Source organism: Crassostrea angulata, chromosome 8 (assembly GCF_025612915.1).
Source record: "Crassostrea angulata isolate pt1a10 chromosome 8, ASM2561291v2, whole genome shotgun sequence".
Lineage (NCBI taxonomy): Eukaryota > Metazoa > Mollusca > Bivalvia > Ostreida > Ostreidae > Magallana > Magallana angulata.
In genome coordinates, this window is record NC_069118.1 from 25,192,249 (window position 1) to 25,217,928 (window position 25,680).

General features: G+C 32.5%; 1 protein-coding gene across 1 annotated transcript; it reads right to left on the bottom strand.

The window, feature by feature from the left end:
- Positions 1–3,145: 3,145 nt before the first annotated feature.
- Positions 3,146–15,677, bottom strand: LOC128158661 (uncharacterized). Its single transcript, XM_052821599.1, has 6 exons — positions 15,631–15,677; positions 14,689–14,777; positions 10,351–10,589; positions 9,320–9,464; positions 6,201–6,368; positions 3,146–4,174 (listed from the first exon to the last, which is right to left on the bottom strand). The coding sequence occupies exons 1-6, from the start codon at positions 15,639–15,641 to the stop codon at positions 3,942–3,944; spliced, it is 885 nt and encodes a 294-aa protein (XP_052677559.1). The 5' UTR covers positions 15,642–15,677; the 3' UTR covers positions 3,146–3,941.
- Positions 15,678–25,680: the final 10,003 nt, after the last annotated feature.

The window sequence follows — 25,680 nt, forward strand, 5'->3', positions numbered from 1 at the left end:
AGTTTAAATGGAGTCAACTATTTTGTAAATTAATAGACTGTAATAAAATCATTTGATGCATATTTCTTGGTTTTTCTGTTCCCGTCCTAATGATAATTAGAGTGTAAACCAGACGTAATTATCTGCCTTCACCAATGAATAAGAAAATAAGCCAAACATAATCCTTTTTTTAATTTAATTTAGTTTTAGTCATAGATTATATAAAAATAATAAATTGTGTTCAAAGATGTTCAACTTGATTGTTTAAGTTAAAAGACACCTCCCAAAAAAATCGTTAATTTAGCGATTTTTTTAATTTAAAAATGCAAGAGAAATACAAATATTTGGCAATATCTTATAAATATATTAATTAATATAAATGCATCAATGGCATACAAGACTCTTAAAGTTGGCGATAATAAAATCAGACATTTTTATCGTTGCTGTCCCATCTGAACATTTTTTATTCCCTTATGGTGACTGAAATTTTGTCAAAGGTAGATATAAGAATTTTGCCAAGCTGCCATATGAGGCCTTGGACTCTATGTTAAGAGTTTCATCTTGTTGCCCAAAATAAACGACACACTTGTTTTCAGTGCATGCTATCTTAAAAATTAAAAAGTAATACAAATATATTCATGTCCGTCTGTCCGTCTCTCTCTCTCTCTCTCTCTCTCTCTCTCTCTCTCTCTCTCTCTCTCTCTCTCTCTCTCTCTCTCTCTCTCTCTCTCTCTGGCTTTCTCTCAATTTATACAACTTATGATTTTTACAAAGTCATACTGTAATTTTTTTTACGTCATTAAAGACAAATATATGGCAAGTAAACAAGCTAAAGATACATGGTGTTACGTGTTTAGTGCCTCCGTAAATTGATGTTCTGATGTCCACTTTGACTGCACAGTCATTAAAATAAAGAGGAGGCACATAAATATTATGTGTCTGAAATCATATCTGAAATATTGGCCACATTAGAATTTGGAAATATTGCAGTAAAATCTACAATTTCCAGCTATTTTTAACGACCATAGTATGTTTGATGATGCGCCTGTGCTAAAAGGTGGGGCCGAAGTGAAAAAAAATTAATATGCATAGAAGCAGAATATGGTGCCCTACATTATAAGTACATATTGTAATTACAATTACAACTGTTTCAAACTTGAATTTCGTGAAAATTTTAAGGAAAATTTTGTTGCTTCGTGGCTCTAGCTTTTTATCATTACATGCGCGCTGCGTGGATTCAGAAACTTTTTTTCATGGGAGGGGATCTGAAGGATTTAAGAAATGAAGATAATAATTTTTCTATTGATCGACGTATCAAAGAAAAAATTGACCGGAAAACTTCATCAATGCGCGTAGCGCATTGATGAAAAAGTTTTCCGGTCAATTTTTTCTTTGATACGTCGATCAATAGAAAAATTATTATCTTCATTTCTTATCATTTAATAAAACATTTTCAAATAAAAAAATGTGAAGTGTCATTGATCAAACATGTAAATAATGTAAATGAAGCGGCGCGTATGAATACAAAACAACAACAGCAACAGTATTCAAAATGGATGCGCCTTCAGCTGATGCAGAGCTATTGAGCTGAATTTAATGGATTAAACAGAAATAGTGAGTTAAAATCTGAACCGGCTGAATTGAAAACGAAAGGAAAATACATGCGATAGCTTGTGATATTATTCCCTGTGCAGAAAAACTCGTATTAAAACTAGTTTTCATGTGAGATCGCTGGAAAATGCAACTGGACATAACCATCCAAGGAAAGGCGATCGTGGACGAAAATAGCCGATATGTCGACAAAGAATAGTATGTATTAGCGACTTTTGTAAACGTTGTGGTAACTAGATAGCCAGTGATGTACTTAAATGGCATATCTGCCGCTTGGAATGCGCCGAAGGAGTTGATGCATTACTCATAGCTTTTCTTTACGACTCTATTTCTGATGACCGATTATGTACGTGTGTAAATTTGAAACTTATGATTATCGTTACCAAATTTGAACAGCAGTGCAGTGTTACCGTGAAAGTTTATAGGCCTATATGTTCGTTATAATATTCCTGGAAAAGGAACAGCCAGCCTCGCTGTAAATGTTGATTGATCTCAATTAAGCAGACGAAATCGTGAGAAGACGCTTAATTTTCTATTTCGTGAATCAAATAATGTGTTTCGTTCATTTTTGAAGGTTAAACTTTCAAGTTTTTATATTCACAAGATTGCATTTTCTTTGCTGACAATAAAACAGACACAACTTTACATTTTGTTGACAGTGTTTATCTTGGAAATACCCGTTCTATAAATAGTGTTAGATCAAAACAAGTTGAGAAAAGTAGATCCGGCAAAAAATTTTATTGATGCAGGTATCAAAGAAATTTTTCGACCAATCAGAAGCGCCGATATCTCATCAAATGAATAAATATTAAATGATACATGTATCTATGTTTTCAGAGGGGGTTGGGAGTAGGGTAAGTGGACCTATCTTTTTATATTTGTAGTACGTAAATGATAGGAAATTTGATTTCTCCCTACCCCTTTGTATAACGTCTCGGAGTGGAACTAGCATAAATGCTTAAGTGAAGACATTAAGTTTTGTATAATGAATTCAATATAATTTAATTAATACATATACATAATTTGTTGGAGTTTTGATTCAACAATAAAGAAATAATGTCATAATATTGAATTTTAGAAATAAAGATTAAAACTAACCGGTTATTTCATCAAATTTATTTCATCAAAAGATTTATTTTACGGGGAGATTAGTCAAGCAGTATATTTATGTGTATAGTATGCATACCTTAAGTAGATCAAAAGGTGTGAATATTGAATTGATCAACCAAGTAAATTGTCAGTCTGACCTTGTTAAGATATCGTAAAATGTCTCAAAAGAGAGTATGTTCGATATATTTAGAATGTTTAATGAACATGAAATGTATACATTATTAACAATTATAAATAAACAGAACTATCTTATATTCTTCATTTTAGATATCTTTTGTATTTTTATTCAATTATCAAAATTGGATATCGAATATTTTATAAATTCATCGCCCTCTCTCTACCTATCTCTTACAAATAGTTAAAATCAATATAGGTATGTGTATATAAAAATATTAAAGTGCATGTTGTTTAACTGAATGACATTTTTATCTTTCTCTTTTCATTGTATACAGATATCTTCTCTTGCTCGGCTTATTGTCATGATCTGGTGACATTGTTTAAATATGTTAAAAAGTGAAGAAAAAAAATTGTGTCAAATGAAAAGTAATTATTAAAATTTTGCCAAGCTGTTATCATGCCGCTTTATTCAGTGCATGTTATTTTCAAAATTCAAAATAAAGTAATACGAATACAATAATAAAAAATTCTCTCGTTTCAAACTAGATGATAAATTTAAAACTTTTTCTCTCCCTTTTTTTCTCTTCACATTAGGATCCACTTACAATATCACAACGGTCAGCTTCAACAGAGATTGAATTGAAAACTTTTTTGACGACTACAAAAGACACCAACTCAATATAGTAAAAGTGATATGATACTCTCTCTCTCTCCCTCTTTATCTCTTTCCAACCACTCTCTTTCTCTCACTCTCTCTGTTTCTCTTGAGTCAATCAGTTTAATCAAATTTGACCTTTGTTTCAACTTCAAGGTCAAATCAAGGTCTCTACCTTCTTTCTCCACGTAAAGAATGATTGATATAAATGTAGTTATCTGCAGTTATGTAGACATCTCTTTAGATATGAAATTTTTATTCTTAAATGAAATGATAGAATTTAGCAATGTCTATGTTATATTGGAAAATATATAAAGATTGAGACTGGATGCAAGTATAAAACTTGTAACAAGTGGAAACAAGAAAAAATGTTGGAATTGATATAGAGCATTCTCGTCTCTCATGTGACAAAAAAAATTAAGACTTATTCGAACATGTGCTGCGTACAACATCATAATAGCAGGTTAATTTAGGACGATTCTTGGATTGCGCCTTTAACGTGTAAGGTTGACGACTCCATCAACGAGTCATAGCTGGGAGGTGGACTTGAAAACTTGTTGTCAATTATCGGTGGACATGCTGCTTCTTGCGGTGATGGATGTAATGTCATTGGATAACCATTTGGAGATGTAACATTGGAATGTGTCAGCATTATGTTCTGTTGTGTTTCGGCACCATAAACCATATACGGGTTAGGCGTATCTGATTAAAAATAAGATTGAAACAAATGACCATTTTTTTTTGGTAATACTTCATTATCTGTATGTTTGTTATTTTTTTTACAGATATAAATGTCATGATGCATGCACATTGAGAAAAAAAAAACAAAACATAAAATGTCATTTCATTGCAAAATTTTTAAACAATCCAACATATAAATTTACTTATGATCACTATTTACAATATCAGCATTTTTTTTACATGGACATTTTTTTATATGAAGAAAAATGTAAAATTGTAAAAAACCAATCCGGTGATGTAATCATATGAAAAAAAGTGATCGTATTTTTATTTTGTTATATTCATTATGTTTTTGTTTGCAATTGGCTAAACTAGCCCTGTTTTTGTATCACATTGTTTTTATACCACAGAGAAAGATTTTTCCAAAGTTTCTTTTAATAGTTAATTAAGTACAAATAAATACAAAAAACGGTCTTTTAATCTTTTACTTTTAAGAATAAGAAAACGAGAGTTTGTTAAAAACAAGCATTGCATTTAAGAAACTTCTTATCAATCATTGAGAGGAGTTGATGCTAGCGGTCGTTTTAAGGCCTGACGATGGTTGTCGAAGAATTGCGTTAACTATACTTAAATTTTTTAACTATAATTTTATCAGACAACTGTATTTTAATTATTGATCCTTTGTTAAACAATACCTTTAAATTCAAATACATGCTTAAAATATTCTTTGAGAAACAAAATGATTCATATCAGCTGGTTTTTCCAGGCAGAGCTATGTACAACATCGGAAAAAACACACTTTGCGTTGTTGCTAAACCTTTGTCATCGTTCACGATAACATTTACATTCTATTTCCGAAATTGTCTTTAATTCTTTCTTTAACATATACCCCGAGTGAATATTCACTATGCAACAATGCATTTCTAGTTTTGCATTTAAAATTCTCTCTAAGAACAAACGATCTGTGACTCCAACCATGCCCTGTGGACCGGTTGCCTAACGTCTGTCTTCCCAAGTTGTTACATTTAGCATTTTGACGTCAATTTCTATCAGATGAGGTTTCTTTTTCACTTGATGTCATCATACACGTCCGTTTATTTTTAATGTTGCTAAACTTCATATTCACAAAATGCATAATTATGTAGTCGATTTTGATTAATTTAATTACTTTAAAATTAGTTTTAAGGTCTTTACTACATTTTGATAGGTATTGATGCGCCGTCTTAAACCCAGACGTTGTTGTCGTTGACGTTGAATTCACAGTTCAACTTGTTACAAATTAAAACGCGGTATTGATTCTGTAAAAAAATTGTTAAGATCAAATAATTTATTGGATACATAACAGAAGAATTATCAAAACATTGCATTTTTTCTATTTTGATTTTTTAATGCAAAAAGTTTTTATCCTTGCAATTTTCAATTCTTTATACTTTTCATTTTTGACATTGAGCAGGCTGTCGAATTTATAAACAGGTACGCTTTCATTTGACTAATTTAATCTCACACAATATTTGATATCAAAACGAAGATTTTATACATATTCTGTAACCCTTTTTGCACGAGTTTCATCTTTCTGCGTCAGTGATTAAATGAATTACGTCACTTGTCTATCGCTATTTTGAAACAGCCCTCATATTTGCCTACTTTAAAAAGACACATGTTCTCCAAAAGATAGAGAAACATGTTGATTTTTTTTAAAGCTAAGACATTTACACATTTTTCGTAACTTTATGGTAATGTGTGGCCAATAATATCAAAATAAAAAAATGGCATACTGATTTGATTGTTTTTTTAACCATACCCTCCTCAAGAAAAAATTAGCTTAAAAAATGGAAAATCAAAATAAAACTTTTTATACGAAATTTTTATAATAGATCATTATTCCTTATCATTTTACTTGGAATCTATGTACATATATGAATACATCAATATCCTAAACGTCTTCCGCTGTACATATTTTTTACTTTCGGTCATACACACGGAACTTGACAAATTGCAGAAAATGCCTGCAACATTTGTAATTTTCGTGTACCATTTTTATACTTACCCGGATATCCTTCTGTCGAATTAAGTACTCTCCCCTGAGCCTGAGGTGGTTTTTGTATAGCTACACACCAGCGAACTATAGCAATGCAAAGTACGATAAGAAAGAAGCTGCCAAAGATACCTCCAACTATGGCACCAGATGGAATATCAGATGAATCGGGTCTGTTGTCTGTTTCGAAGAATATATAAAATCAAAGTACTGAAAGAACTTAAAGACGGGATCAAATTTATCAATATTACAATAAATTTTCTTTACCCGTACTATCTTAAAGTAGTTTTACTCCTTTTCATATATTCCTACAATTGAACATACTCGATCATTGTTCTTTTGTTCCGTTTTTGTGATAAAATAACTTAGAATATTACATTCAACGCGAATCAAATTTAAGGAGACTTCCAAAAAATATAAAAAAAAATCATTGAATAAACTTCCACAGGTAAAATCATTGAATCATTTTAGAACTATTTCTTATGAGTCAACGAATACTCCGATTGCATTTGTACATCATTGGCTCATTCCGTAGAAAGGCCGGATGTAAGCAGAGTAGGGATAAACATCAATCGCCTTATTTGTTTTTGTTTGAAAAAACTGTTAGACTAACCTTAGAAACATGAAAAAAAAATTTTAATTAACAAAAATATTTCAACTATTTTTCAAATATTGATTAATATTAATCAAATCTGTTTACAAAACGGTCATGGCAATTTCTTTACTATTTGTCTTAAATAGATTCAATTGATGTGTTCTACGCTTGCCCCCGTGACGCCGTCTAAAATCAGATATGGGAATTTACGTGATTTAAAACGAAGACATGAAATATGGCATTTAGATGTATCTTTCATTAATTTTTATTTATTTTTTCTTATCTCATTTTTACTATTCCAAAATTATATTTTCCTGTTTTATGATAGTGTTTTTTTTTTAGATACATAGTTTCAATTAAATATGTATACATGTTCCATAACGTAATAACGAAACACTCAGTTGCAATTTGTATGCAATGTATAGAAAAAAATTGAAATATTTTATATAAAAAATAGTCTGGTAATGTACCCAGAATTTGTTGGTATTGGCAGATTTCAATGCAAATAAAGAATATATCTATATATATATAAAATTATATATGTAGATTTATATCAAACTATAGAACTTCGCATGTATCCTTTACGCCCTATGTAACTTCAGTCAGAAAATATAGAGTAACTGTATACTAGTAATTATTGCGTGTATTGGTTTGCATCCGTTGTGCACCATCCTAATTTATTAATTAATGGCAGAAATAAAAAAAGTCGCAACGTGATTTTTTAAAATCTTAATGAGGCATTCCCCCCCCCCCCCCCCGAAAAAAAATCATTGCGTTTTTATAAGCTTTAGCCAATGAGAGTATTGTATGAAATGAATTTAAAGTTTTTTCCCACCCTAAGCGGTTATATGTCACTTCTAGGTATAACAGTTATCCTTTTTCTGAATATTTTACAAAATCAAGTATCGTGAATTTTTATTGCTTTCACAAAAATTCCTTGTTTTTTTTTTTTGTTTTTTTTTTAATTTACATGTACACGTATAATAATTCAAACAACGACATCAACATCAATGGAACTTGAGAACAACCATTGCAATTTGTTTTTAAACTAGTCAGTTTTATTAGCTTTTTTCAAAAATATATTGAAATATGTGTCTATATCGCGGGAGGAAATTTAAAGTTTTCTTTCGCAATTTAAAAAAAAAAAAAAACTTTTAATTTCCATATCTAATGTAATTTTAAACTCACAAACTATTTTAAACGGTTCCATCTATCATTTTTTGGAGAGAAAAAAAACAAGCTAATTTGTTCTTAAAAGCTAAACAACGCAGTACAGTTAAGGCGGACAATAAAAATATCGGCAATTTTTTGTGATGAAGACACTAATACTTTAGTTCAACTGACAAGTCCTTTTTAAAATCAAAAACAGTCACTCAAATGCAATATATTTCTAAAATATGTATATAACAGTACAATATTTTGTTCATGGTGGTCACGTTATATGGCAGTCGCATGGTACAAGCAGATGTATTTGTGGTTTTGAGGTCATTTAAAGAATTCAATATTGCAAGGGAATAATCATGTCAAAATTCCCAACTAAATTATAAAATAACTTGATGTTATACCGTAGATTTTGAAAAACGCTGCGAAATTTGTGAGATAAGATTATTTGTTAGTGGAAACCGTAATTTATAATGCATATATTGAATAATTTTGAAAGTCACAAGGTTAATTTCATTAAAAAAATAATTAATTTGTACGATTTTACAACGATCATGGAAGTTTTTAAGTTACATAGTATATTTCAAATTCACATGTAAAGGTTTGTCAGGATCAGTTAAGTGTATGCCCTTGCATTTAAGTTATTTATTTAGGTAATCAGCATTAAGATATACGATATTTTACACAAAACCGAGGTTGCCTCTTTATATGATGCATACTTATAACAAAATGAAAATAAGAGTATATAGGTAGCATTCTTCTAATAATAATGTTAAACAAAATATACATTTATAATTTTCCGTTAATCTATGACATTTATTTTTCTTAAATAAAAAACTGCATGATAGCCTTCAATGACTTAACTTAATGCGTCATTTTGAAGCATATGACGTCGTCATATTTTGTAATACAGCGAGAACTACATCTCGCTTGTTTTTCAGTGTGTACGATATAACGGACCTCAAAATTGTAAGTAATAGCATTTGTTGTTTTCAATTAAAAGATTACCTTAAATTAATTTCGCTAATGAATATATTAATAAGTCTTTTGAGGTTTGTAATATTCTGTGATGTCATAATGCACATTTCCCGAACTTTTTGTCGGATTGGAATTTACTGACAGCCTTAACTGTGCTGCGAAGGTTTAAACCCATCTGACAAAGCCACATAAAGAGACTGCTCAATTGTAAGATGCACAAACCGACACCAAGGGTAAAACTAAACCATATTTGATATTCTTTATATTTTTACAACAGCTATATCGTATTTTCAACAGTTTTTTCATTAAATCTTCATTATGGTTGATAATAAACTTATTGATTTTTTTACTACCTAATCAGAATACTGAAGTTACGAAAACAAACAATACTACCTACAATCATAATCTTTCTTCGCTGTGATCTGTAGCTTAAATTTGGTTTCATTTGTTTCTTTGCCGTTCCGGTTCTTAAACTCTATGTAGATAATTTCTTTTTGCACTCCACAATATTTGGCGCTTTTATTTTCAGTGCATGTTATGATCTAAATCAAAAAAAATATATGTATTTAACTAGAAATACATATAAGCACAAACATTGCAATAACTCTCAAATTGACAGATACCACCTATAGTGAAGTATATATATATATATACCGCCCAAGGAAATCCACTATATTGGAACACAGCCTCTGCCCTCGGCCACTATATTGGAACATAGCCTCTGCCCCGGCCGAAGCTTGAACTCACGACCTATAGAACCCATTCTCCTACATGTAGCAGTAAACAGTCACCGCTCTAACCACTTGGCCATGTAGGCAAAACAGAAGTTCTTGCTTTCGATGACGAACGGACTCTAGAGTGCTGTTCGTGCACTACACACTCGTTTGAGATACAAGTGGAATACTTTTTAACGACAATTTGAGTGGATCGGAACGATACACATTGCATATACATATACATCATTTTAATATGCGCACAAACATTGCAACTCTCAACCATGTAATACGTTCTAAAACTCTTGGGCCCGTTTGTCACCAAAAACAAGTTTTTTGTCTTCCCTAGGTGGCCAAGTGTTGGTTAGAGCAGTGGCCGCTCACTGCTAATAAAGTCGGGTTCCAAAGGTCATGATTTGAAGTCACCGCTATATATATATATATATATATATATATATATATATATATATATATATATATATATATATATATATATATATATATATATATATATATATATCTCAATTTATTCAATGCATGCTTTTGTTCCGTGTCAAAGCTTTTTCATATATTTTAAACAATTTACGGTACCTGAAAAAAAAATTATACTATATTTTTCTATTAGAATAACATTAATTGATATATACACTTCAAATAAATATATTTAACTGACGCTACAAACATCAGGTAAATGTTTCATGAAATAATCACTTACGTGTTTAGTGACTCCAGTAAGGGATGTTTTGAAGTTTAATTTGACTGCACAGTCACTGTCATTGAAATAAAGAGGAGTCACACAGACGGAGTACTCGTCAAAGATGTCATCTCCACCTCCTCTGAATGCGAAGGTATCGCAAAGGAAATCAACTGTCTTTCCATTGTACTCAACGTACATTTCATCATCGGTATCTAAATCGGTGTTAGGGTATGATGAGCAGTATTTTCCAAATTCATCTGAAGTAAATATTATTGCTCAGTGTAAAGCCTGGCATCTATATATTATTAAAACAATTAATTACCTTACTCTCTTTTTTGCCCTTTTCTCTACCTTCTTAACATATTAAAACTAGATGATGTCATTAGACAGTAATACACGCACCAAGTGTTTGCCCCTAGATAACACTGTTTTGTACCAGTTTAGTTTAAATTGAAGGCCACATGCAAGCTCCTAGGCTGCGTTTTACAAAAGAACTTACGACTTAAGACCAAAATAATGAATGCTATTCATCAACTAATCAATGATTTATTCTTATGGCTGGAAAGTATAATTATTGGAATTGAAATATTTTTAAATAAATGGTTTTACGTCAATTTTGTTCTTTAAAGATTATTTTATGAGTTCTTTTATAAAATGCTGAAGCACTGTAATACATTTAAAAATTGTAATTTTCATAACTGAAAGATGAGATCTCTTCCCATATGATAATAGACATGAGCAGCACTTTATGTGCAATTTGGGTTTGAATTTGCAGTGAATTTTCAGTTAATCAATAATCTTAACATTTCATGTCATAGAAAGTATAATGGTCTATATAATTATTACATACAACATTAAAAATTAAATTATGCCCCCTCCCCAAGCCGGTTGCCGGCTTAAGATCTGCTTCTGTGTACCTACATGTACATCATCGTGTGTACAGATTTAGAGAATCTTAGAGAATCCCCCCTCCCAAAAAAAAATGAAAATTCATTTATATCAATAGTAAAATTACCAGAAATACACCTTGGACCCCAATGCTCTAGCTAACAGACATGTAAACGCTCTAACCAATTGCGCATCAATGTTAGGTAACATTATTTTGGTGGCAAATATTATATTTATACTTAATTGTTAATGTATACGTCACAACATGCAGGTGTTCTGCACCACCTTAAAGCTGTTATTTACCTAATAAAATAGTGCAAGGGGTTTTGAAGAATATAGGTCATAAAAATGCACGCATGTTACAAATAACTGTCTTTGTCTGAAGTTACGTACACAACACAGGTATACAGGTCTCATTAGCGAGTTTTACCCAGCTTTTCGATTAGATGGTTTCGCGTGGTGTATACATACATGTATGTATTTTCCATATTATGCAGAAAAGGATTTGTTAACATGCATGAACATTTCTTCTGTGATGATCAGCTAAAGAAATTCATTATTGTGCTTTAATTGGATTATCATTATGATGTTGACCAGTATAGGTAAGCATAATACATGTAGTAGCACAATATAATGAGACGCTAGCATACATAAGTATTACTTTCACTTTCTAAATAAGTGATCTCTCTTTGACAGCATACTGTATCATCATCTTTTAATATTCAAATAAGCTAGCTTATCATCGTTACCTATCCTATCGCATTTGTAAAGTTGCAGTTATTTTATTTCCAAAAGTTATTTTTTCATTTGTCAGACTTACACTATTGAGTTGACCCCATATTGACCCGTATAAACAATTTCGTAATTAAATTTGTGTATCACATATAAGTATAGAGACGTATCATTTTTATATGAGTTATAATTGGAGGGAAGGAATATTTCTTTCTTAATGTATTATAATGCATTAAAAACAATGTAGGCCATGACCTTATGGGACTATCAAATGGTGTAAAGTACATGACCCCAAGGTGTTGTCTTTAACCCCCCCCCCCCCTTTTATGAAATAGGAAATGATGATACATTGCATATTTTGTTAACTTCTGAGATCCTCATCCCTAAACCATATAATTTATTCTTGCTCTTTGTGTCATTGCGCATCGAACTGTATATTGGATATGCCCCCTTGGAGACACCCTGATATTCTAGAACTAGAAATAATAAAGTATTTTATCTTATTCATATGAAGTGTTTGATCCATGTGGGTAATTCCTAGCCTAATGACACTGCTTTGTTTAGGAGACTTTACAATTGCCCCAAATAGGCGAATACACATGCATAAAACATTTTGTTTATAAATCTTAAAAATTGAATTAAGCAATTTCCAAAATGTTATTGTGCATTAGGAGAGAAAAAGCAATCAAGAAATGATTTAAAATTTGCTACTGTACACATGTAAGATTGTAAGAAGACTGAATCTTTAGAACCAGGTTTGATTGGTGGTGATGGGGGGAGGGGGTGGATGTGGAGCATAAACATTATAATTTGAAACATTTTTTGTTATTGATTTTAACTTGTTAAAGAATATTAGTTATTGATCCCAATGTAGAAATATGACTTCTGATCATATCTATATAGATCATTTGTCAATTATGCAAGGTGTAATGTAATTTTTTTTCGAAGAATAACATTTTTTACCAGTTCATTAAACATTTTAGATCCCCAATTATATTTTGATTTTAATGGATCATTTGACAAATAAGACCCCCTTAGAATCAGAAATTGTCAATTATCTTTAAATTATTGATGTTTGATGATCCTTTCTCTATCTAATGTTTATTATTAAGTCTCCCGAATGAAATTTGGAGACCTATTGTGTTTGTACAGTTCTTATTACATGTATTATTATTTTTCGTCTTCTTTTTCTTCTTCTTTCCCGCTCTGAACTTGTTTCTCAGAGATGGGTGAACAGAATTGTACAAAACTCTAGGATACGATAGGCCAGCATATGTAGTTGTTTACCCTGGTTTGATTTTTCTCGTTTTTGGTTGGACAACCACTTTACTGGGGGGGGGGGGTGTCAAAAGGGTGTGGGGTCTAACATTGAACCTTATGGGAAGAATCATAGACTCTATTGTAAATGGTAACTTGAAAACGGACAAAGATAACAATATAGGGTTTTCATAATCATATATTGACTGTTACTAGTAATATATAGGGTTTATTAGATCTGACCCCTGGGGTCATCCCCACCCCCTAGGAATTGGAAATTACCATATATCTCAGAAACTGTTATAATCATGACCCCTAAACCATATAATTATATTCTTGTTTCTGATGTCAAGGGGCATCAAATGTTATCTAGATCATGGGCCCTGTGGGTGGTCCTGACCCTCCTCGAACAGCAAGTCCCTTAATATCTTCAAAACAGTTGAGATCCCCACCCTTAAACCATATATATTCTTGTTCCTTGTGTCAAGGGGCATCAAACTGTATGTAGGTAATGGGCCCCGGGGATGGTCGTGACCCCCCCCCACCTCGAACGAACAGGAAGTACACGAATATCTCGAAAACGGTTGAGATCACCACCCCTTAACCAGATATATTCTTGATCCTTAAAGGGAATCAAACGGTATGTAGGTAATGGGCCTCAGGATTGAATTTAAATTCTCAAAACCTTATTGAAAATCTATAGAACAGTCCCTATCATTTCCCAAGATATGATGTGTCTATCCATTAAATCATAAGAGGAGTTCTAGGATCTATTTTTTTTTTCGGAGTGATAAACGTCAATTTTCTGCTACTGTTTGACTCTCTGGATGAAATGTTAATTTTTAAAACATTATTGCACATCTACAGGACAGCCCCAATTATATCCCAAGAGATGACGTAGCTACTTCAAAAGTTGTAACAGGAGTTCTGGGAACCATAATTTTTTTGCAAATTTTTTGTTGCCCACTGATTCCCTTAATAAAAAAAAATTTCTGAAACCTCATCACACTTCAAAATGACACCCCTAATCATATTCTAGAAGATCATTTGGCTACTGCCAAAAAAATGACGTTTTTGAAACCATTTTTTTTTTTTGTTTAGAAAACGTCATTTTCACCCCCAGGACAAATTGAAAATTCCGAAACCTTATTGCTCATCTACAGGATACTCGAAAACATATTTCAAGATATGATTTGTCTACTGTGGAAAATGTAGGAGGATTTCGAGGAAGAAGGTTTTTTGTGAAAAAAGTCATTTTGTAAGAGCAGTTTGAGAAAGTAAAACATGACAGATGGAACGGACGGACGGACAGACGGAACAGGGTAACAACAATAAACCCGAACTTTCTTTAGAAAGTGCGGGTATAATAAAAATAATGCAAACATATTACAAAAAATACAGAGTGGTATATAAACATACAAACTGCCTCATATCGATAAAAACATGTACATGCTTACTCTGTAAAATTCAGATACTTACAGGTGGTCTCATATCCTAAGACTAAATCTACGCTAACGAAAATTAGCAAAAAGTTGCTAATCAATGACGAAACGGGTTTCTTCTTGACTCTGTAGAGGAAAATTTAGCTGAATTACAATGTACAGTTATAACTGTTTATGCCCTAGTCACACATTCACGGATCAACTCCACGGTTCTACTACGGAATATTTTCCACGGTTGACACCGGAAAATCAAATAATCGTTAATGCCCCAGTCACACATTCACAGATCATCTCCAAGGTTCTACTACTGAATATTTTCCACGGTTGACACCGGAAAATCTAATGATACGGAGTTAGTACGGATGCACTACGGAATGGATACAAATTGATACATACGAATTACTACGGATTTATACGGAGTTAAAACGGACTTGTACGTTCTAAAACGGTTTAGTTAGTTTTTCTAAGGAATTACTACGGTGGTTTCATCCGTATTGTAATTTTGAACATGTTCAAAAATTGTCGCAGCTATACAGGTATTCCTAGGTTTGGATACGATAACAGTCGGAAAAGCCACGGGTCAATACATATCGCCACGAATGATTCCAGATCGCTTCCGTAGCTAATCTGGCATTTAATCCGTGAATGTGTGACTGGGGCATTACATAGATATCCTTATAAAGCTAAAATGTTATAAAACGATCAACACACATATACATATGCATGTAACTATTCCTATTTTTACACTGTTCCAAAATTTAGGTCATTCATATATTATCTACGATATTTAAATCGATTTCGCAATCCCTCGATCAAGGTAAACATCGACGTTTGAATCGATATTTCAAGATATCCTATAACAAATTTGAACAGACTTTACAGAATGAATAAGTATATATTTAAACATTTTACTGTTTTACGTTCGATCTGTAGTCATAACAACACAATTTAGATAAGACATCGACTTCAGAATGCATACCTTCCACCCATTTCCTCATTCGCATGTGGTGACGTATACCTTTGTGAGGTTCTTGAGCACCGGCGCGTGGATCCAAGAAGAGGGCATTGTTAATTTTCGTATAGGTTGTATTACATGCATGTATATCTTCTGGTAAGTCAGTCTATATTACGAACATCCCCTACAAACCTACAATAGTTTAAATGGAGTCAACCATTTTATAAATTTATAGATTGAAATAAAATCATTTGATATATATTTCTTGCTTGTCTGTTCCCGTCCTAATGATGAATAGAGTGTAAACCAAAAGTAATTATCTACCTTAACCAATGAAAAATAAAATAAGCCAAACATAGTCCTTTTTTAATTTAGTTTATATCAAGAGTACCGGTAATATTTTATATAAGGACATAAAAACAATAAATTGTGTTCAAAAATGTTCAACCTGGCTGTTTAGGTTAAAAGGCACCCCGATAAAAAAGCGATTTTTGGATTAAAAAATGCAAGAAATACAAATATTTGGCAATATCTAATAAATATCTTTAGTCTATAAAAATGCATTAATGGCATATAAGTTGGCGATAATAAAATCAGATATGTGTATCGTTGCTGCCCCATCTGAATATGTTTTATACTATTATGGTGACTGATTTTTTTTTTCAAATGAAAGGTAGATATTAGACTTTTAGACTTTATGTTAAGAGTTTCATCTTGTTGCCCAAAATGCACGACACTGTCGTGGTCAGTGTATGCTATTTTCTAAATTAAAAAGTAATACAAATGTATCAATGTCTGTCTGTCTGTCTGTCTGTCCGTCCGTCCGTCCGTCTGTCTGTCTGTCTGTCTGTCTGTCTGTCTGTCTGTCTGTCTGTCTGTCTCTCTCTCTCTTTCTTTCTCTCGCTCTCCCTCCCTCTCTCTCTCTCTCTCTCTCTCTCTCTCTCTCTCTCTCTCTCTCTCTCTCTCTCTCTCTCTCTCTCTCTCTCTCTCTCTCTCTCTCTCTCTCTCTCTCTCTCTCTCTCTCTCTCTCTCTGTGGCTTTCTCAATTTATACAACTTATGATTTTAACAAAGTCATACTTATATTTTTTTTCACGTTACTAAAGACAAATATTTGGCAAATAAACAAGCTAAAGATACATAGTATTACGTGTTTAGTGCCTCCATAAATTGATATTCTGACGTCTACTTTGACTGCATAGTCATTGAAATAAAGAGGAGGCACATAGACATAATGTTTCTAAAAGGTTATCTCCTCTACCTTTGACCATTACGTATTCACAATAAGAATTAAATTGCTTTCCATTGTCCTAAACATACATGTCAGCATTTTCATCTAGAGCTTTCAAAAATGTTTGGTAATCTCCAAATTCATTTGAATCGATAATAATTGTTGTACATGTATATAAGGCATGTCAAATCTTTGATTTAGACATGCAATCCACTTTTTTTTATTTCTCTCTCCTCCATTGTTTAAAGAATTTTTAAAAATGATAAAGATTTTTTTTTTAATTTTCTGTATCTATTTTATATTTATAGTAAGAATTTAGCTCATATCTATTTATATTCTTTATGTAATGACATATACTAAAACTAAAGTTTTCTCAAAGATAATCAGAAACAATCAATGAAATGATGGAACAGGGTTTTTACTGCTTTCGAAAAATGTTTTGAAAAGACAATGGAAATACAGCTGATTTATAATATACCATTATCTAATAGATGGATTGAAGTTAACACGTTGTTAGCTTTCAATACACAGATAATCTTTCATTTAAACAGTACTTAGGTCATGTAAAAAAAAGTGTCCACGGTATTTAAGATGTTATCGCCATTCCGCGGTCGCAGTCACAGTTTAGTCCATGTTGATATAATTGCTATTTGAATTGTTATAAGGGGTTTTCATAACATCAAATGCATGATTTATTCATGTTTCGAGTATGCTTAAAATAGAACAAAGTTGAGCATAGGAAAAACAATAGATAAGAAACATATCCAGAAACACATAATGTAACCACACGTGAAAATTTTAAGGATAAAATAATTGATTTCATCAATATGAATATTTTGATAATTATGCACATTTTGAAAATGTTGACAGTATTCCTTTTAAAGGAAAACTTTGTTAAGCATATGTTATTAGGTTTAATCTCTAATCGTTATCACAGAATCTAGATTCAGATATCGGCTTCAAAATAAAATAATAGAATTAGTCGTGTCCGCCTGTTTTGAGCTATCATACACTTTTTACGAGCCTTCAATAGCTTAAATAATGTCAAATATTTTAAAAATGTAATGATAGAAACAAAATCATTTAATACACATTTGTTGGTTTGTCTTTTCTCAACCTATTGAGAGACGGTGTAAAACCGGACGTAACTATCTATATTCACCAATAAAGAGACATCGACTCATTAGTTCATAAAATGCTCGAAACTACAATGAGGTCAGGAGTTGGGGTCATGACTCTATCTTCTTTCGCCCCCTAAAAAACCTAAACATCAATGTGCCATTTCTGTTATATGTGTAATATGTAAAAAAAAATTATCATAATGAGTAGTTATTAAGAGCTCCAAAATTCATTCCATTTTTTAATCATCTCTCTCTCTCTCTCTCTCTCTCTCTCATTTTACATATGCAAGAAAACATGAGTCTTTTTAAGCGCTAAGCGCATGCGCAAGCGCTTATTAGGGTTTCTCAGATCTCATGATCTTTCCATGATCTTTCAATCAACGACATCTATCGGTAGTTTCAATCGTGGTTGCGTTCAATACTACAAATATCCAGACATAGTAAATATATTTGCTACAATCAAGTTTTTGTGAATTGAAGAGATTGGGTGCCGTTTAAGTTTCTATTCAAGTTAAAGTTAGAATTGTTTCGATAGAATATACATGTATGATAATAAGAGCAACGTTCGCCGAATTGTGTAGGACAAAATTACGATTAATATTAACTTTACAAGAGAAAACGTGTAAGTTAACTTTTTATATACGCGCCCAATGATATAAAGTTTTAATTTAAGAAACGTTTATATGTTTGATACTGCACATGATATAATTTTCAATTTTTCGTCATTTTCTCACTTAGCGGACACTTTAGCAACTTAAGATTTAAAATTCGTGGATCTACCTTCAAATCGAACGCAACCTCGACTGCGACCTCTATCATGATGTAAACAAAGTGGGGTTCTATGATTAGTGTACAAGGTCTCATAAAATATCTCCGCGGTGAAATATAGTTCTAAAAAGAAGGTGTTTAAAGTTTTCATATTGTTGTTTAACTTTATTTCTTTTACGCTTTTAATAATGAAATGCCAGATATAAACCATTTACCACTTAATTACTGATATATTCGATTTATAAATGATGAGGTGAAACCCGCGGAATAATACAATATTTACTTCGAGAAGGCGAGAAAAATCTTAAACGTGGGCGAACCTGAGAGCTGTTTAAACAAGACGAAGACAATTAAAGTAGGCGGAGAAAGAATCATCAGACCGAGAAAAGGTAAATACAATCATATATCTGGCGGTAAATTTGATTGAAGAGTACATACAGTGCAATTGCTTTTAAACCATTTTCAAAAGTAGTACGTCGAAGCAGATCTATTCGTTATCATTTAGACACTAAAATAATATGAGAGTATTTGAATGAGAATTTTATTTACGATTGTTTATAATGATATATATTTGAGAACATTGAGAGACTTGAGAATCATGAGATACATGAGAGAATTCTGAAACTCCAATGAGAAATTTGACACGACTTAGAATTTTGACACACATTTGAGATTGATGACTTTATGAGAGATTTGATGATACCCTTGATGAGAGATTTTATGAGAATTATGAGATTAACATGAGAATTATGAAACTTCAATTAGAATTTTGACACGACTAAGAATTCTGAGACACGCATTTATGAACAATGAGTCAGTATAAAAATTGTGAATTGTGAGAAACATACAACTTGAATTTTGACAAAGACTCAAAATGTAGATCAATTATGCTTTACAACAATGTTGTCTTTATGAGAAGTGAGAACTTTGATTTTGTATAATTAATATTGACACTGTAGAACTTTTCTTGAAACCTTGTTTAGATAATTCTAAAAAGGTCCATTAGTTTTGAATTTTGATTACAAATTCAAAGAATATAAGATTTTTGTAGATGGTGTATAATTAGTTTTTTTTTTATAAATTAGAAATTGATACTAGTAATGTAGAGTTTTATGTGTCCATTTGTTTCATCATTTGGCTAAATTATTCTAACTTTTTTAGGAATGACAGCTTAATCGATTATTTTAAAAAATATAACTGCGGGATATTATATGAAGCGTAATTTAATAATCGACATAAAATATTTGCCTGCTTGACGTTCAAGTTCCCTTTGTAGTCATGCCAAATGAATCCGATACAGTTGCAAGTATGCTCTACAGATCAGGACTAATTCTCTTATTTTGTGTCAACTTATTTATTGATTAGGATAATAATTTAATACCATTCGATAGTACACAGTTAAAGTATTGAAAGAAAATGGCTACAAATGATTCTCAGAAAAGAGTAGTTCAAGCTAATTTTAGTCAAGGGGATGTTTATTTCTCTAATGAATCCAGGGGTAAACAGTGTATGACAAACTGTGTTGTCTTCATAATGCAAAGTTGTTTGAAAAGCTTTGAAGATATTGACAGAAACGATTTGAATTTTACATTAGTGAAAGGTGATATTTTGTATAAAAAGATGTGTCAATATGGTTTTCTTCGACCAAATCAAGAACTTTTACAGTTTTCAGATTTACCAAAGTTTGTCAATTTCAAATGCGTTAGTTTCTCAATTGAAACTTTATCGACATTTTATGGAAACATGTCAGTCAATGGAAGTGTTGATGGTGTTGGGAAGAAGCTAGAAACAAGTTTGAATTCAGTGTTGTCATCTTCTTGTTCCAAACAGTTTGCCATCCTAATTTTCCATTCATCTGCAGTTGCAATCACTTTTAATGAAAGAAATGGCACATATGGAGTATTTGACTCTCATAGTCGGGGTTTGAATGGTTTGTGTGATCCAAATGGATCAGGTGTTTTAAGTACTTTAGCATCATTCCAAGATCTGTGTTCATTTCTGAGAAAACTATGTATTTCATTGTCTCCAACATCAACTTTACAAGAAGTTCAGTATGAGATTTGTCGAGTCAAAATAGGAGTTTCCAAAAAGCGGAAGAAAACTTCCTTAGATTTGGATACAGATGTAGATGATGACCTGAACATTACTCACTCAGTAAGTGGCAAAACATGTGAACATGCTTTTGATATTGTAAATAGCGAATCATCATTGAATACGGAAAAAACAGAAAATGATTTCACTTTGAAGGATGTTACTGATGCAAGAATAGACAAAGTTGTTCAAAACTTTCAAAAGAAAGTTTGTCATGGACCCTGTTATATATGCAGTTGCTGTACACAAACATGGTTTAGGGAAAATGTTCATAAAGCCACTTCCCTCATTGGTTCATCAGATTTATTGCAAAACTGCTTACTTGGGATCAAAAGTGTGGAAAATACAGAATGGGTATGTAATACTTGCTATAGAAATCTAAAATCTCAAAAAATTCCATCCTGTTCTGTCTTCAATGGAATGGGGTTCCCAGAGAAACCCCCTGAGCTTGACATTACTGAACTTGAAGAAAGATTAATAAGTCCAAGAATACCATTTATGCAAGTCGTAGAGAAACCTCGTGGTGGTCAGAAAAGTTTGAGAGGAAATGTTGTCAATGTACCATCAGATGTGAATTCTACAGTTACATCTTTACCAAGAACTTTGTCAGATTCCGAAACTGTTCAGGTTAAGCTGAAAAGAAAGATGAATTTCAAGCACTCTGTATTGCATGAAGCAATCAGACCAAACAAATGCTTGAAAGCTTTAAAATGGCTTTTGAAAAACAGTTCATTATTTCAGACAGAAGGGATTAAAATGAATGAAAATTGGAACATAGAATCAGAAATGCATGAATGGCTAGGGTATGATGTGGGTAATAGTGAAAGTGATTCACATATTGAAACATTATCAAGTGAAACTGAACTGACTAATCAAAACAATGCAAATCATGATGATGACTCTGATGAGTGGACAGAGGATCCAAATTTTGAAAACAGGCTAACTGGTAGCACAGATACATTGCTTCATCCCGTTGATGTAAGGTCCTTGTGTAAAACCTTTTCATTTGCCCCTGGAGAAGGTCAGGTACCACTTGGTCTTTATCAAGACAATAATGCAGAATATTTAGCATTTCCAAGTATTTACTGTGGTCAGAAACGTCCCGAGAACAAAGACAGGCAAATGCCCGTGCATTATAGCACTATCTGCAAATGGGAATTGAGAAGTGTTGACAGACGTGCAGCTTGTTCAGTTCCAAATATTTTCTTTAAACTAAAAAAACTGCAAATCAAGCAAATTCAAGATCGAGTAAATTTGGCTATGAGAAAGTGTCAACTGAATGGGCAAAAAGTTACAGTAGGACAAGTTCTGAATCAATCAACTTTTGATAATATTGTGAGACTTGATGAGGGTTATCGTGTATTACGGCAGTTGCGTGGATCTCCAGCTTACTGGGAAAGTGCGAAAAGGGATGTTTTTGCAATGATAAGGCAGTTAGGTGTACCTACCTGGTTTTGTTCTCTATCAGCTGCTGAAACCAGATGGCCATCTCTTCTCAAAATTCTTGGACAACAGGTTAAACATGTTGAATACACCGGTGAAGAAATTGCCAATTTAACATGGAAAGAGAAGTGTGAGCTTGTACAAAGTGATCCTGTAACATGTACACGATTTTTCAATCACAGAGTGCAAGTTTTCATTAGTGATGTTTTGAAATCATCAAATTTTCCATTGGGAAGAGTTGTGGACCATTTCCATAGGGTTGAATTCCAACAAAGAGGATCCCCTCACATTCACATGCTTGTATGGATTGAAAATGCACCCCTGTATGCAAAATCTGACAAACAAGATTTGGAGAATTTCATTGACACCCATTCTTCATGTCAAAAGAGAAATGATATCCCAGATCTCATCAATTACCAAACTCATAGACATGCTCGCACATGTAGAAAGAAGGGAAAAAATATTTGCCGGTTCAATTTCCCCCTACCTCCTATGTCAAGAACACATATTCTTGAACCATTACAGGATGCTGAAAAGGAAAAATATCCAAAAATTGTTGATGAATATGAAAGAATTGCTTCTCTTTTGAATGAAATGAAAACTGGCTTTGACATGTCTTTTTCAGAATTTCTTTGTAAACTTGAAATTTCAGAGGAAATGTACATAATGGCTCTGAGATCTTCATTGAAATCACCAAAGGTTTTCCTAAAAAGAGATGTATCTGAAATCAGAGTCAATTCTTACAATGAAATGATATTGAAATGTTGGCAAGCAAACATTGATGTTTAGTTTATTCTTGACGCATATGCCTGTGCTGCTTACATTGTTTCATATATTTCAAAATCGCAAAGAGGAATGTCGAACTTGATGTACGAAGCTTGTAAAGAAGCAAGGCAAGGAAATAAAACTTTGAAGCAGCAAGTGAGACATATAGGGAACAAATTTTTGACTCATGTAGAAGTATCAGCTCAGGAGGCAGCATATTTGATATTACAGTTACCACTGCGTGTTAGCACTAGGTCATTCGCATTTATTAACACCAATCATGATGAAAACAGAACATTCCTTTTAAAACCATTGGATGTTCTGTCAGAACTACCCGAGAGTTCAACAGATATACAGTCAGATAATGCTTTGAAACGTTACCAGAGACGACCAAATGCTTTAAAAAATATCTGTTTGGCTGATTTTGTGTCACAATTCGATGTTATTTCAGAGAAAAAAAATGAAGGTAATCAGAACAAAGATGGTGATTTACCGGAGGATGAAAGAAATGAAGAAGACGAGGACATGCTTGCAGAACAGGATGAAACTGTAGATTCATTGCAAATGGAGTATCACATGAGAAATGGAACAATTCTTAGGAAACGCAAGACAAATAAAATAATTCGATATGTAAGATTTAACAAAGACCAAGATCCTGAGAACTTTTATAGAGAACAACTTATGTTGTTTTACCCTTGGAGAAATGAGACAAAGGATTTGCAAGGAAACTATGGAACATATGAGGAACACTACAAAAGAAAAGTTGAAATCATAAATGCCAATAAACTTAAATATGAGGTAGATGAAGGCATTATTGACATTGTTGAAAAGAATATGACAGATTGTGATGAAGAATTCCACGTGATTGCAGCAGAAGTGCAGCACAATGAAGAAGTTGACCAATATGAAAAAACAGATGATGAAAACATATTTCATGGGTGTTTCAACCCAAAAGATATTGGTCTCGACTATGACATTGGCCTTTATTTAGGCATAACAAGGAAACAAATCAGCATTTGTGATACACCTGTGAACTCACTTAGTCATAATGATTATATGAATTTGGTCAGAACTTTGAATGAAAAACAGAAAATATTTTTCTATCATGTATTACATAAAATGAAGATGAATGAAGGACCAATTTACTGTTTCTTGACTGGTGGAGCAGGTGTTGGAAAAAGCATTGTAACTACTGCTATTTACCAGGCTGTGACAAGGTATTTTGCAAAAAAAATCCATGAAAATCCAGATGATGTGAAAACTCTTTTGTGTGCCCCAACAGGAAAGGCAGCTTACAATATAGGTGGACAAACAATTCATTCTCTTTTCTGTATTCCTGCAAATCAATCTTTGAAGTACAAACCATTAGATATGAAGCAGTTAGATTCCTTCAGAGTCAAATTCCGTAGTTTGAAAGTTATTTTCATTGATGAAATATCCATGGTTGGAAACAAACTTTTCAATTACATAAATCTAAGACTTCAAGAAATATTTGCTACAGAGAAACCATTTGGTGGAGTAAGCATTATTGCTATTGGAGATTTGTTTCAGTTGAAACCGGTATTTGATGGGTGGATCTATCAGAATTTGGTAGATGATTATGGACCTTTGGCAGCAAATCTTTGGCAAGACCATTTCAGGGTATTTGAATTGACAGATATCATGCGTCAAAAGGATGATAAAAGTTTTGCTGAACTACTCAATAGAATGCGCAAGGGATTGCATTCTTCTGCTGATATTGCCACTCTGAAAACAAGGTTAAAGTCACTTGATTCCATCCCATCTTCTTTGCCTTACTTGTACACTATTAATGCACAAGTAGATGAGCATAACATGCTAGCATACACAAATGCAGAAACCAGTAAAAAATGTACAATTTCAGCCATAGATACTGTTAGTGGAGATGTAACTAAAGACATTAAACAGAAAATTTTGTCAAAAGTTTCTGATGATCCATCAAAAACAATGGGGTTATTCAAAAATTTGCTAATAGTTGAAGATATGCCGGCTGAGATTTGTATCAATATCGATGTCGAGGATGGTCTCACTAATGGAACAACATGTTTGGTTAAAAAATTAGACTTTCGAGTGGAAAATTCACAGAGGTGCAGTATTATTTGGGTTGCATTTGAAAATGAAGCTGTTGGTTCAAAAGCACGTACAAAGTATGCACACCTTTTTGCTCCATATTGCAGTAAATCTTGGACTCCTGTCTTAGAAATTACAAGAAATTTTAATGTAGGCATGTTTCGCTCTGCATATGTGATCAGAAGACAGTTTCCTTTGCGTTTGGCCTGTGCTAAAACCATACACAAATCTCAGGGGTCAACCATGAATAAAGCCGTTTTGCATTTTGGAAAAAGGAAGCAAGAACACATGCATTATGTAGGTTTAAGCCGAGTTAGAAAATTAGAAGATGTGTTTTTATTAGAACTAAATGAAAGTAAGATTTCTGTATCAAAGAGTGTTGCTGATGAAATGGATCGTTTGTACTCGGAGGCTACTCTACACTCATGTTTGCCAATTTTACAAAATCTGAACGAGGATTTAAAACTACTGTATCATAATTGCAGATCACTGCATTTGCATATCAATGATATGAAGTTGGAGAAAAACTTGATATCAGCTGATATCATTGCTATAGCCGAAAGCAAAC

Excerpts from the sequence above, each read along its gene's own strand:
- LOC128158661 (XM_052821599.1), bottom strand. Across the intron at positions 6,369-9,319 it reads AGCGAAGAAAGATTATGATT|ACAACAGACCCGATTCATCT; the intron begins GTAGGTAGTATT and ends TCTTCGAAACAG. Across the intron at positions 4,175-6,200 it reads TTCGACAGAAGGATATCCGG|ATACGCCTAACCCGTATATG; the intron begins GTAAGTATAAAA and ends ATTTTTAATCAG.